The sequence below is a fragment of the Echiichthys vipera genome, assembly GCF_963691815.1.
Source record: "Echiichthys vipera genome assembly, chromosome: 5".
NCBI classification, from domain to species: domain Eukaryota; kingdom Metazoa; phylum Chordata; class Actinopteri; order Perciformes; family Trachinidae; genus Echiichthys; species Echiichthys vipera.
Window position 1 is genome coordinate 8,049,987 of NC_139830.1, and position 15,216 is coordinate 8,065,202.

General features: G+C 42.5%; 1 protein-coding gene across 1 annotated transcript in view; it reads left to right on the forward strand.

Moving 5' to 3' along the window:
• Positions 1 to 568: 568 nt before the first annotated feature.
• Positions 569 to 15,216, forward strand: part of ankrd13b (ankyrin repeat domain 13B) — a gene marked incomplete at both ends in the record, with an annotated part of 33,804 nt that continues 19,156 nt past the window's right edge. Inside the window, one exon of the mRNA XM_083914502.1 lies at positions 569 to 676. Within this exon, the coding sequence (XP_083770628.1) occupies positions 569 to 676 (108 nt within the window). The remainder of the gene's footprint in view (positions 677 to 15,216) is intronic.

A 15,216-nucleotide genomic window follows, 5' to 3' on the forward strand; every position in this document is an offset into this window, starting at 1 on the left:
TTGCAGTCTGTGTGTTTTATTTTTCTACCTCCACATTATCATAGCCTATCTTAAGGGGGTTATGCTTCTTTCCTTTTAAACATTTATACATGGTTTTTGCGATTCCTTTTTCACGAGGCATATGTTTGATCCCAGCATCCCTGGCAGCGGATTGGCCGAGTGTGTGCACATTTCATTGCAGCTTGTCAACGCATCTTTCTCAGTCACCGCCGGATGGGAGGAGAGGAGGAGGATATATGTGTTAGAGTAGGCAGGGGAGAAAGAGAGAGGGAGGCAAGAGGTGGAGGGACGGGTGGCTAAGAGATGAAGGTGTAAGCTCATCTACGGAGACAATCAACCGAGGGGGTTCCTTTCCATCAGTTATTCCCACTGGGCTTTGCTGTTTCTTTTTAAGCGGAGCAAGCGGGGGATCATTCACAGTTTCTGACGCGTAAGGCTGCCCCTGTACGCCGCTGGGCATCACCGCCGCTAAAGGATGATAGGTTTGATTATATAGCTTAACATTAATAACAAAGTATCCCTACAATCCGCAGTGAAGAAAGAGGAGTGGGCAAAATATGATCCGAGGATGATTTCTGCTAAGAAAACTCCGGAGAAGAGTCGCTATCCTATCCACTATTTGGTGTGGCACAACAAACACCGACAGCTGGAGAAAGAGCTGACAACGAACGAGCAGGTGAGACGGTGAAGAGCGTTCATGAAACACACATTTCCTCACAGACATAGGCCCGTGTCTTTATTCTAAGCGTGTATATGGGCGTGTGGGTATATATTCAGTAGGCGGTGGCGTGGATGCTGCACATGGAGCACCTCATCCAAGTGGTCAGTAATAGCGCAGCTAATTGATATCTGTGGGGTGGAGGGGGACACTTGTAGACCATATCACCAGCCTTGCATTGCTTTTTGCCAATCATTTTGAAATCACATTCAGTGACAAAACACACTTTATATGTTAAGGATATGTAACCTATTGTTTACTGCATAGGGGCTTAACATGTGCATTTTCCCAGTTATTTTATTATGCATGGGAAGTTGTAACTGGAGTGTGTGTGTGTGTGTGTGTGTGTGTGTGAGAGAGAGAGAGAGAGAGAGTCTGTGTTTCTCAGAGTCAGAGGTGCTTCATGCCTGAGTGTAAGCTCAGCATTATTGCGTGCTCTACTCAAAACTGTATAGGCTCTCTACCTTCCCACCAGCACCTAAACCATTTGTGAGTGGGTGAGACAATGCAGATACTGAACATGTGGGCGAACGATTGCCCACCAACACAATGAATAAAGTAATGGAATCATTCAGGTATTATATTAGGTTTCCAGAGAATATGTTTGTCATAGACAAAAGCATGGAAAATGATTTTCACCCACTGGTAAAATTGCAGTACTTCAGCTTAGAGCGCGGAGCTTGATAAGATGATAAGAATTACAATATGGTGTGTGTTTTTGAGAGTGTCTTTTTTGCTTTGCCATTATATAAGAGGGATAGCTCAGCAGGATAGCAACTAAACAGATTTCTTAGTGCATGCATCATGCATCATGCATCATGCAGCAGTCTCAAGACATCCCACTTCCACACACATGTACGCACAGTGCATGCACACTCTTATCCCCTTGTGGTTACAAAATCATAACCCTGCAGGTTTTTTTCTTTACACCAAATTGACCAGCAACTGCCCCAAAGGCAGCTATCAATTGGTCTACCGCAATCCCTACATTTAAAGTAAAGGAGAGGCTAGTGACATTTATCATTTAATTACTGACCCCACTGTCATTCAATTTTCAGGAACCCTTGTATCTATGAATATTTTATGATGCAAATGTTATTGCTCCTTTGCTGTGCATCTGGACCCAGATCATATCTGATCTTTTTTATAAACTAAGCCAACAGGCTTCCTCATAGTTTTCTTTCCTGTGTAAGAAAAAACACAAATCTGTTGTAAAAACACATCTCAAGTACCAAAGTGTTCAGAATTCCCCCAAAAATATTTATAATTACACGTTGATCCTTAGTAAATCAGCACGATACGTTGCCTTCCTCTGTTCTTGTGTAGCATAATGACTCATTTTATTGTTATTCGCAGTGTCTGGCTCTACCAACCACCATGGCAAACAGATGTCGATATATTCTGCAATGTTGTTCACCCCAGAAGAAACATAGAAATCTATTAAATATTTAAACCTATGTTTACCCACACCCTCTATCTCAATTAATCCCCTGACTTCTTAACTATATTGGATTCCATAGGCTCCATATTTGTATTACTTTAAAGCTGCAACAAGAAGCACGATCAAAATAGAAAAGAAGGAGAAAAGCAGGGAATAGGATTTTTTCCCCCATTATTCACAACAACTATTAGTCCTCGCTCTTTTCAACACAGCTCTAGAGGCTCTCTCTTAGACCTTCAATCTCAGTTATCAGCGATCTGTGTTTGACGGTAGATCAGAGCAAGTTGTGAGGAGACAGGTAGTAAGAAACTACTGAAAACGGGAACTTCACTCCTTTCTTCTCTTGTTCCCCTATGATTGTTGGTGAACTTCTGCTTAGCCTCTTCTATAACCTTAACTATTCAAACTACCACTCTATCTTTTGCTCTCTTGATTATTGTGTGTTGTTTCTATGTACTTGTGTGTGGGTGTATGCATGTCAATATGCACCATGGTTTTGCATGCGTTGTACAGTGCTTTGTACAGTGTACAGTGTTTGCCTAGTCAAACATTTTCAATCCTACACAAACTTATATAAGCTACTAATATAAAATTAGTACAATGTCAGCATCACATCCTGGAACTCATTTGACATTCACTTTAAGTCATTAGGTGGATGTTGAATGAACATGAATCTGGTAACCTGAATGTGTAGTGCTGATTAAAGTAGGACAGCACACACACACATCATCATGCTCCGACCCTGAGCGTCAGTCAAACACACATACATACATATGTGATGCTGATGACAGGTGTCAAGAAGCGTTCTGGATAAGTGTGGGACTCCCATGACTGGTCGATTCAACACCATAATTACCACAAAATTATTATTTTTTTAGCTGCAGGCAAGTGCTGGAAGTTGAATGTTAACTGTAATAAAATGTAAAATGCAAATCTCTCTGCAGCTGCTAAAATGTCCACTCTTCAGTTCTTCAATGTAACTTTGCCAAGTATGCCCAAGCCCGAGTTGGCCCGCCTGCCATGCATAACCAGGACACTGTATCACAGGCATTGACTTTAGCCTCTTTTTACACATGCACTGCAAACCTGAAATTATCTAGACATTAACAGGTGAGGCTGCATGTGAGAACGCAAATATCTGATTTAGTCTATACGGGCATCAAACGGAGTTTACCCTGCCTGTTCCCTACAAAGACAAGCAAGCTCATGGGTGAGGGGCTATTGCAGTATGAGGGTACGGATATATAACACCTCTGAGCCGGCAACAGAGGTAATCACAGACATGCAACAGTGCCGAGCCGACGTCTGTGTGAATGCAAAAGCCGGCAGGGCGGAACGACACACAGTAGTGGTGCGCGAGTCGACCCTCAGACAGGTCATAAAGAGACAAAGCAGCGTTCAAAGTAGCCTTAGTTATTAATGAATTGTCCACCATCTCTCTGTTATTCTCTCTACTAACAGTTTTGTTAGTATAATGTACAAAGCTGATATTTGGGGTTTTAGGGTTTTGAATAGACACCGACGACTCTTTTGCTTCAAGAATGCTGACACACCTGGAGCGGCATTATGTCGCTTGTACTTGGTCTGTGTGAATAACCAAAAAGCCTGCATTCCTTCATTGCGGCGCTGTTGCAGAATCTCTGACCCTTAGTGACTGAATGAGACATTATGCGTCAGAGGAAAACAAACCACTGACAGTGAAGGGGACGGGTGATTTACATAAAGACGCTAATGAAAATGTCTAACTGGAGAGACAACAAGATTCAGGAGCATCTGTTTGTAAGGACCAACACCATAACCATCAGACAAATTCAAAGAACAGCAAGAGAAACGGTTTGTGACCCAATTACAAACTGGCTCTAAAACCCTCTACCTCTCTCCTGAACCAAGTAATGGATGGAGTACTTCCAGTTAGTGAGAGAATGTCTGAAACGGAGAATCTCTGGTTGTGCTGCATGTATGAAAGAGAAACTCCTATTAACCATGTGGTTTCATTGTCCATATTCTATTTGCATGATATGTGTAAATTTGACTAGTCTGGTTTGTTACCAATAGATGCAACTACCGCTATTCGCCATAGGTGCCGCCAAAGAAAACCAAACAGAGATTTGTAACTTTTAGATTAGAGGGACCTTGAGGATGTGCTCTGCTCCTGATGTTACATGATTGAATTATTGCTGCTGACTAATAATTGGAGATACTGAGATGGACACAATTGAGAGATGGACACAAAGTCTCACTTAATACGTGTTTCGTATGATTGTGTCGATGCATACATGCTGTACTAAGATACAGCTCTGGCAGATTAAATCCAGTTAATGCATTTACCTTGATTGTTTATAACTGTTTACATTTTTTTCTAGTTGATAAAATGAAGTTTTACGCTCAGCATACTGAATTTGCTGTGTTTTCCAGATTTCTATCACATAATTCTTAACAGAAAATGACTGGGTGAGTATATACGAAGAACAAGAATAGTACAAATACATTTGTATAATATTATCACAATACAGTGCATTGTTATAGTCCCTATGATATCACAGGATAGGCATTATGTCACATTATGGACATGCTGCAATAGCCCAAACAACAAAGACAGCATTGTGCAGATATAGCGTATTAATGGTTGGTCCCTGATGAATTCAGCATCTGCTATAGAAGAAGAGTATATCTCTGACCTCTACTTTATGCCACAGTAAAATAAAGGCGATCTAATAGCCGTCTCCATATCAGAGCTTTTAAAGCCTGCCAAGTCTTTGGTGAAATGATGAGACTCGTTTCATTTCACCTTGTGTGTGCATCAAATATCCGGCACTGTTTCTGATCACACTCTTATTTCCTTCCAGCAAAACAATGCAATGAATGGCTGGTTGATTAAGTTGTTTTTTTAAAATGCCTGTTTCCAACACTTGTGAGACTGTACGGCGATATGGAGAGAGACCGCTTGCCCAATCTTCCATAAGCAGCATGTAGCAGATTGTATGAGTGAGTGAGTATATGGGGAAGAAATGCTGCCACAGCAGGCTTCAGTGGAATAATTGGTACATCAGATATTGATGTTACAACGCAAAGCCAGGGAGAGGAAAGGTTGTGGTTGGAGTGGTTGAATAAATGCCAGGTACACACAGCTGACCACAGAGAGAAGCACAGAGGGAAAACAGAGATGGCAGGAGTTGTAAAATAGACAGAATAACAATCAGTTGGGGGATAAAAGTAAGGATGAAAGGTAATTTTTAGCTGTGTTCACCAGATCCATAAAACAAGGTTAATGTGAAGGAGGAGTCAACATTGACTAACTGAGCTGAGTAGAGGCGCAAACAAGGTGTCGAAGGGAGTGAAGACACAGTAAAGAAGAGGAGAGGAGGTGCGGAGGAAATAATGACTTGACTTTGACCATGAACAGAGTCTGTCTGGGTTGGAAACAGATGTAAAAGCACAGTGTGGTTTGAAGAAAAACAGGGCCATGTAGAGATGAAGGCAGGAAATAACAAAGATCTCTGCTCTTGCTCTCCGTTGCTGTTTCTTGTCCCCTCTGTGACTCTGCCTGACCTCAGCTCTCTTTGTCACTCAGTGCCTGTTTTGGTAACAATGCCCTTGGCAAGGTGCTAATGTTAAATGACCATTATAGAATCTTATGCTGGGTTGCTGCCATGATTGAGCGCAGCCATAGATAAAGGCTCACAGGTTCATTGCATTCACTCTAGGTCTGAATCTTTACCCCAACCATCTGCTATCTATATGCACCCAAGCTTCTTCTTTTCTCTTCTCAGCCTGCATCTCCCTGTTTACTCCAATCGCATCCACCCACTGTATAAAGTTTGCCTTAGCCTCTATCCCCTGGTACCTTATATCAATCAACCCCACCCTTACCCATCTTACTTTCCTCAGTGTAATGAAACCCAAGTCTTAATTGCAGTGCAGCAAAGCCACAAAGACAGGGCTAGGTCGGGGTCAGGTTTAGTTAAGTTGCTGAGAGAGAGAGAGAGAGAGAGAGAGAGAGAGAGAGAGAGAGAGAGGAGAGAGAGAGAGAGAGAGAGAGAGAGGAGAGAGGAGAGAGAGGGGGGGGGGGTGGTACACATTCACAGATGCTGCTGTTCTTGCAGCCTCATTTGCCTGCAACCTCCACTGTGCAGCACTCTACTGATGTGTCAGAGCAGCTGCAACTAAGATGAGTTGTTTTTTTTCAAATTCAGGGCTGTGCTCCTCTTGTGGAAAAGGTTTTCTCATCACGTTAGATTAACACATACTCCTCAAAGGTCACAGTTTTAAATGTGGTCAAAATTGTGAAACATTCACAGTTGGGTTGGGTTTAGGCAACAAAATGACTTGATTAGGTTCAAGAAAAGATCATATTTTGAGTTAAATAAGTACATGTGTTATATACTGTAACTTTAAGTTAGCCTAAGTCAGCGTTGACATATGGTTTCACGCAGGACACAAACACTCTTGCGTGATAATCTACTGGAGGTCGCCTCCACTATAATCCTAAATATGGGTCGCTCCTTGGTCAAACGACCTATGGGGTTGTCTTGTGGGGAGAGGACAGCAGTCCCAATTCAGTATAACCAAGGCACTTGAATTTGTCCAGTTAACAAGTACCATTAAATGAAGACATGCAAGCAAACAAAATCATTTTAAGCCATCATGTGACTCCTGTAATTTGACCAGCACATTGTCTGCCAGTTAAATGCTAAATGTCCCTGAGAAAATTACCCTCTGATTTCATTATCAGCCTGGGCTAAGTGCAAACATCTTTCGCCTGACCGCTGGCTTTACCTGAAATTGCTACATAATTCACACAAACACGATAAAGAAAGTGACAGCTGTGGTGTTTCCCCCCAGAAAGCTACAGCCGATGCATTATGTCATTATGCTCTCAACACCATATGCACTGTCTGCCTCAAACAAAAAGATTTGCTCAACAATCTCTCTCTCTCTCTCTCTCTCCCTCTATCTCTCTCTCTCTCTCTCTCTCTCTCTCTCTCTCTCTCTCTCTCTCTCTCTCTCTCTCACTCTCTCTCTCTTTCTGCATGTCTTTCCCCGCATTCTGTTTGCTCACTTTAGATAAACACAAGAGAAACTCTCCCTTTGCTTCTGTTACCATTCTGACAGGTCCATCAGCATCTGTACCGTTTGTACTTTCTTTATCTCTGTCTGCTTATCTATCTGTCAAGATCGGGGGAAGACTGTGAACTGAATTTAGTGCAGTGATACAGAGAAAATACCAAGGATGGAATGGAGGATATTCTAGCATTTTCATTCGGCGATTTGGTGCATGTGGTCTTATTTCTGCGCCTGGGTTTTACAGCACTTTAATGCACCTGCACAAGTGTTGTGTTAAGAGACGATGTGAGAGGTTTTTGTTACTCTTCTGTGGGGTTATCATCACCTGTGCTTCTACTCAGTGTCAACTATGACGCAAGTCCTTTCCTGTCCTGTCCTGTCATATCTGAAGCAGTGCCACATTGAAAATGGATCAGGGTCTCATGGCAGAGTAGCGTTTGTCAAAGTCTCCTCTGCATGTAGAATCACAGAGGCGAGAAGGGGGGCAGCAGGAGGAAAAGTTATTTTTATACTCCTCCCTCCCATAGCCACCCTCTGCTCTCGTGTGCCCCATGCACAAACATTTTGGGAAAGCTGCTGTATGTGTATATGCACAGTTTTGTGTGTGTGCATTTGTGTGTGTGTGTGTGTGTCGTGTTTGTATGAAAGATTGATGTTGGCCTAAGTACCTGCCAAGCCGCATCAGGCCAGGCACACACTGAGAGGGGGAGAGAAAGATGGAGGGAGGGGGAGTGAGAGAAGGAGCAGATGCCACAGATAGAGATGCCTATCAATAATGCAACCTCCGCTGAGCTTTCTATCGAGGGAGGGCAAGATGGGAACGAATGAAACTGAGAAAGGAAAGTAGAGGGAGAGTAGGAGAGAATAAAAGAGTTTAATTATAAGAGATAGATATTGGTTAAGGCGAGAGACAAGAGAAAGGGAAAGGGGCAAAGAGATAGAAACAAAGTAAAAAGTTAATGGTGCGGAGATGTTAAATAAGTTTTAGAGGAGTAGAGGAAGAATGGAAATAAGATAAATGGAGGGAAGAAAGAGAAAACATAACAATAGAGTGTTTCCATTAAGTCAGTGTATTGTATGCAACACATGCAGAGCTGCCACAGCGAGAAAAGGGATAAATTCGACCCGACCACGGATAAGCGGATGAAGATGAGATGAGATGAGAACTCGTAAATGCAATTCAAAATCTCACTAAGGTAAAAGTAAAGAAATATTAGCATTTAAATGGGCTCAAACCATAAAAAAGTATAAGTGATACATATGCAAAATTACCCCCACCCAATGTTATATAATTGCTCTATATGATGTTGGAATATTTTTATCGATGCGTTTATGTAGGCGGCATTTTAATGTTACTGCAATTTCCCTCCCTGAGATGAAGTAGATTAGAAATATAAAGAGGCCGAAAATGGAAAGTAAAGTAGGCTACCTCAAATTTGAGTAAATGTGCTTAGTTACTTCCACCACAGCTGATGGAGAGACTTTATCCTTTTCGTAAGGAGAGCAGTATCTCAACAAACCAAACAATACCACAGGAATACTGCAACATTACAACTTCATTTCTCAACAAACCAAACAATAGCACAGGAATAATGCAACATTACGACTTCATTTCTTTTAAACAACAGAGCAGGCAAAATGCTTTGTAATGACAATCTCATCCACCACATTCCCACAAAAGCAAACAGCTGTAAAAGGAAAATGACTGATTCATTCACATGGTGACACAGCCATCTGCAGCAGTAGTCGTGTTTCTCTTTACGATGAATTAAGTTTCCTCAAAAAGTAAACTGTGTACACTATATAACCAGGATCAGTTATTGCGTTTCTTGCTGTAGTGGAAAAACTTATTATAATGAGGTATTATGTCCTCATTTTAGCTAAAAACATTTTTCTCCTGGATGTAAGGAAATGTTTTTATTTTTGTCTTAATGACTGGATTACATTTAGCTGACGCTGTTTCGGGGTTTTGGTATTGTGCGTGCCGGCTCACTATCACACTGTCATGAGTTACTGGGACACTTGAATAGAACAGACCCATCGTTAGTGTTATAAGTAACACCTTTCCTACTATGACAGCTAAAATATCTACCGTGCAAAAAGGCTTATGCGATACATCATGTTATAATGTGATTGACCAAGTGCTTGATTTACTGTGTAGTGAACATTAGAAAGACTGTCCTACTACCTTGTTATAAGTCTTTACACTGTCTGTAACTCAATAGTTTTAATCCATCATCCATCCATCATCTTCAACCGCTTGTCCCTGATGGGTTCGCGGGGGGCTGGAGCCGATCCCAGCTGAGATTGGGCGTGAGGCGGAGTACCCCCTGGACAGGACGCCAGTCTATCGCAGGGCACGTAGAGACAGACAGAGCAACAACCATTGACACTCACATTCGCACCTAAGGGCAATTTAGAGTCATCAATAAACCTAACACATGCATGATTTTGGACTGTGGGAGGAAGCCGGAGAACCTAGAGGGAACTCACGCAGACACGGGGAGAAAATGCAAACTTGCACCAGGAACCCTATGGCTGTGAGGCGATGGTGCTAACCACCACTCCACCATGTCGTAAAGTAAATTCACCAACTTGCGATTTAACTCATGAAACTATAAACTGGGCAATTCAAAAAAATCTGTACATAATATCTGTCGCACAAATGTGACCATAGTATGCCCTCCATTGTGTTGTCATTGTGGAGTGAAGAGTGGGCCAAGGAGTGACATAATGTCTCCACAGTAACCACGGAACCACACAAGTCAGACAAAGCCAATGTGTGTGTGTGTGTGTGTGTGTGTGTTTGTGTGTGTGTGTGTGTGTGTGTGTGTAAGAGAGAGAGAGAGAGAGAGAGAGAGAGAGAGAGAGAGAGTACATGACCCATTAGTTGTAAACAACTATTTCCTCCAGAGAGCTACTGTTCTGTTAATGGGGGGAAGGGAACTCACTGTTCTTCATTGTGATTTAGTGTCAACTAGTACGTGTGTGTGCATTGTTCACATGTGAATAAGTATGTCAGTGTGTCTCCAGGTCAGCGTGTAGCGGCGGGAGTACATTCGCCCTGAGTGGGCTTAAGTGGTGCTCCTGTTTGTGTGTATGTGTGTGTGTGTGTGTGTGTGTGACATCCATCGACTGAATAAAATAAATGGACTACCGTTTTGAAGCCTCGAGCTTGGCATTATTGTCATTTTTTTTCCCCAAACTGGACATGCCCATGTTTGGACGGGGGTTAGGGCTGAGTGCTAAGCCAGTGTAGTGAAAATGGCGTTGTGAGTCATCCGTCGGTCTATTGACGGCGGGTGAGTGTGAGCCCTCTAGGTGCAGGTGCCAAGCGTCACCCTCTCCAGGACCAGTCACCACTCATGCCACAAAGCAGCACACCAGCAGCTGCAGGTGGAGGAGATGTGCAGGAAAAAGAGATTAGAGGTCAACGGGGTCACACAGTGGCTCAGTGGTAAACACTGTTGCCTCACAGCAACAAAGTCACACCAAAATTTTCATCCCACCACATGTATAATTGATTGTTTGAGTTACTACGGACTTTGCATCTTCAGATTAATAATTTAAAATGAAATAATTAAATAACCTAGCATGATGTATCATTATAGATTAAGACCTTATTGACCTCTGAAAGGAAATCCACAAGCTACCCACCATTGGTTAAATTCAGCTCCACCTTTACAATCTGCTTCACTGATGTGCACAAAAGATATCAACATTATTCTGAAATGGACCATATGGCATAACGAGTTCATGTTATTTTAATTTGTTAACTTGAGTTAAGATTTTAAATGCAGGACTTTTCTTGAGCTTTATTTAGCATTCACAGCGCAGCTCTGTGAAGTCTGACCACCACTTACCATATTCAATTTATCTATTCCTTTTGATGCAGTCGGACCAAAATGAACCACAGCTAATCACCGAGCCCACAGAGGCTCTTCTTATAGTGCTCAAAGGTGTCATCACAACAAATCCAGTAATGAAGGAGAGCTGGTGATGGAGAGGTTGTTACATCAAGACCATCCCAGATTGGGAACGCCTGGCCCTTTCAAGCTCCAGTGAAAGTGTTTAGAAACTCCTCTGTGAGAACATAAGCAGACAGCAGGTTTATGATGCTCTCAGTCAGGGCGTTCTGACTAAGGTAATTAATAAGGTTAAAAAAAAAAAGGAGTAAATAAGGCCTTTTTGCGAGACATCAACAAACTGACGTGTATTCATCAGCAACTTGTAATGAGCATAATGGATGTAGCAACTAATACCGCCTACTAGTAGTATAATTCATCAGAGAGAGGCCAGGAGGACAGGTGAAATATATTCTCCCTATTCTTGTTTTTTTCAATCATTCTTTTACCAAGACAGGAGCTGCATCAGGTCTAGTTGGGAAGAGGGGGGAAGCAGCTCCAGAAGCTACACTTTGGTGGATTGCTCTGTTGTTTCCCTGTCATCCTGTTTTATACATTTCCTATACTGTGTTTCTGGCAGCCTACACTCTCCCATCTGTCTCCCTCCCTGGTAATCACCTCACTGCAACTCTTTCTTTTCTTCCCCTCCCTCTCTTTCTGTCTCGATCCACCTTACCACATGTTTCTGTTTAGCCTCACCCTTATTAGCATCCCTCTTTCACTCCCCTCCCTCCCTCCCTCCCTCATTCCTCTCCAGCTCCCCTTGTGTAATAATGCCGCGTTTCAGCCGTTAACCCTCAGCGCTTGTATTCAGAGTTATTGAAACCGAGTACAGCTGTAAAATTAGCTTGAACCGATAATCACTGACATTACACGCGACCACTTAAAAAGGGAGCAGTGGCAGCATGAAAGGATAGCTGTGAGACAGCACAAGTGCCATGAAAAAATAAAACTTTAAGAAGAGCAGAGTTGCTCCTTTTTCTTTCTTTCTTTCTTTCTTACATTTCCTTTTCTGTCATCTATTGTTTTACGATCAGCTTTGTTCCAGTCTCTTCTTTCTCCCTTTTTTTTGTGCTAACAACATTAGAAGGGTTTCCTTCCAAAATTTAATTTCCATTTGGACAGGAAGTGTTCTCCGAGGCTCAGCGTTGATATTCAGTTGTGGGTTTTTGCTTGCACAGTCTCTTTCTCTTGTGTTGTTTAAATGATGGGCACCTGAGACTTTTCCTCTTGTGACACTGACAGTTCTTCATATTTGTGCTGCCCAAGCACATGTTGTCTGACAGTGCTTGTGTTACACACACGCACACACACACACGCACACACACACACACACACACACACACACACACACACACACACACACACACACACACACACACACACACACACACACACACACACACACACACACACACACACACACACACACACACACACACACACACACACACACACACACACACACACACACACACACATACACACACACACACACACACACACACACACACACAGCACTAAAATGGCTGTATTTGCATGTTACACCAAGTTTGTTATCAGCAGATGTCAGCAGAGCCAACTGCTCTCCTGCGTTGCTATGATGCTTCCACCGTATATATCCCCAGTCCCCGAGGCTCCCGAGGGACTCCCTCATGTCGTTGTCTCCTTCAGCTTCCCTCTCTGCCTCCTCCCTTCTTAACTCTCTTTCTCCGTCTGTTCTCTTTCCTCACCCCCCCCCCCACACACACACACACATCTTTGTTTGCCGTAGCCGTCACTTGCAACCGCAATATGTGTCTCTTTTCTCTTTCCCTCTTCCTCCATCTTCGCCTGTCTTGTCACATGTTACAGTTGTTGCAATATATTATATTTTTTTTTTTTTTAGCCACATTATTCCTCTGTCTCATTCTCTCTTAATCTTTCTCTACAGGGTTGCTTTTGAAAGAGCCCTGAAGAGCAGAGAGCTGTTAACCAACGAGTGGATAGTTACAAGATAGTACACCCAACAACACGCAGAGACCAGGATATAGTGCTCTTATTGAGTTAGGTTTTTCTAAACACAGAACCTGTGAGTGTCGTTGTGGGTGTAAGTATTTGTACGTATTGTATTTGCATTCATTAGTCAATGTTTGTGTGTATACCGTGTGGGTTTTCCTTATTTCCCTGGCAAAAACCAGGAACAGAAACCCACGGTAACTGATTGATAATGTAACTGCTGAGTCTTTCTGGCTCTGCTTGCAATGTGTGTTGAGTATAACAGTTAACCTGTGTTAGTAGCTGCCAGTCATTTTTTTATTAGGCTATTAAACACTGAGAGCAGTAAACAGTCAAGACAGCTTCCCTCATATTGAGTTGTTAGGTCTAGTCTCAGTCGCTTCAGAAGGGGCTTAAGTTAAAGCAGTGGAGGGGAGGGAAATGTATTAAGGATTTACGGGGTCCAATAAGGGCTCATGCATCTCCTCTGGATTCACCTGCTTAGCCATATTTCTAAATCGCAATATATAAAAAACAACAACTCAAACCCTTACATTGTCCTCCAAATAGTACAGAATTTTCACAGCTTCCTTATGAAAGAGATAGTTGAGGTACTTATCCATGGTCAGATGGCTGTCGCTACGTCTCCAATTTGGAGAAGCAGGCGAAAGGACGGGTGTGGAAGCTAAGCAATGTACTGCGAGTGATGGGGGCAGCAGCTCCAATTATTTTAGCCTAAAAAAAGTTGATATCCGTTTAAATAACTCATCCAGCAGTCTTTTAAAAGTCTACACTAACACCTCTGTAAATACACGTGAAGCACAATAGTTGCAATAGACTGATTCTTTTCAACCTTGGTATTGATTACAAATCAGTAATGCTCTTTAAAGAAGTATTATACAAGCCTTTCTGATTTGATGCCGTGCTTTTCTGCAGAGTTAGATGTGAAGATCGATATCACTTCTCTGTACCCTAAATATGAAGCTACAGCCAGCAGTTAGTTTAGCTTAGAATGAAGACTGAAAGCAGGAGAAACGGCGAGGCTGCCTGGCATGTCAAAAGGTTAAAAAAATAAATCTAGCCGTGACTCGGTTTGTTAAATCTTTGCAAAAATGAGCAGCTGTGGTTTTTACGGGGAGTTGCATGACTTACTTTACAAATCACTGCACCTGGCCTACACTTAATGCTCTTCACCAACTCCCGTCTGGATTATTGCAACGCAATCCTGTCCGGAGTACCGAGCAGAGCGCTGGACAGGCTCCAGTAGGTGCAGAACTCAGCTGCCAGGGTTCTCACCCACACCAAGCCCTGGCAACGCATCACCCCCACCCTCATCGATCTTCACTGGCTCCCGTCAAGGCCTGTATCACCTCTTCACCTACAAATCCCTCATGCCCTTGCCCCCCTGTACCTACTAGAGATTCATAATGCTGTATCTATGGGAAAAAAACTAATATGAACTCTGTTGTTCTAAACATTGCTGGTATTATTTTCTATTCTTGTGCTGAATGTTACTTTGTACAGGTGAACAGACTGTTTCTGTTTTGACTCTTTAAAGTGCATTTCGTGTCTCAAAATTAGACTTAATTCAACTAAAAAGCGTAGTCTGGCACACCCAAATAACCCCCTTTCTGAACCAAAACCGAGGCATTAATAAGTTACTATTTTGGGCATCTACAATGTGTTTGTTTGGACCTTTATGCAGAGCTACAGATGATGAGGCAGCAGGTAAAGTGCAATGGTTTGAAATGTGATAAATACATACATAAACATCAACTGAGAGTCCATGAAAAAAAAGGAAACAGAAGAGGAACTAAAAACAATTGGGGTGCAAAACAATGGATGTAACTAAACACTGGCTTTGGCCGACGATCTGACAACTGAGAAAATGGGACAGTAAAGAGGGAGAGCTGAAACACATCCGGGTGGGGCAGACAATCAGGCGGGAATATGAAACGAGAGACAAGGAGAGTATAGAAAATAAAACAGGAAACACTAATGACTGAAAAAGCTGGAAACAAGGAAAACATACCGGAACATAGCAGAAAAGAACATGACAAAAGTATCCGTAGCTGTCTTCCAAATGTCTTACAAGCCTCCTGCAATGCTTC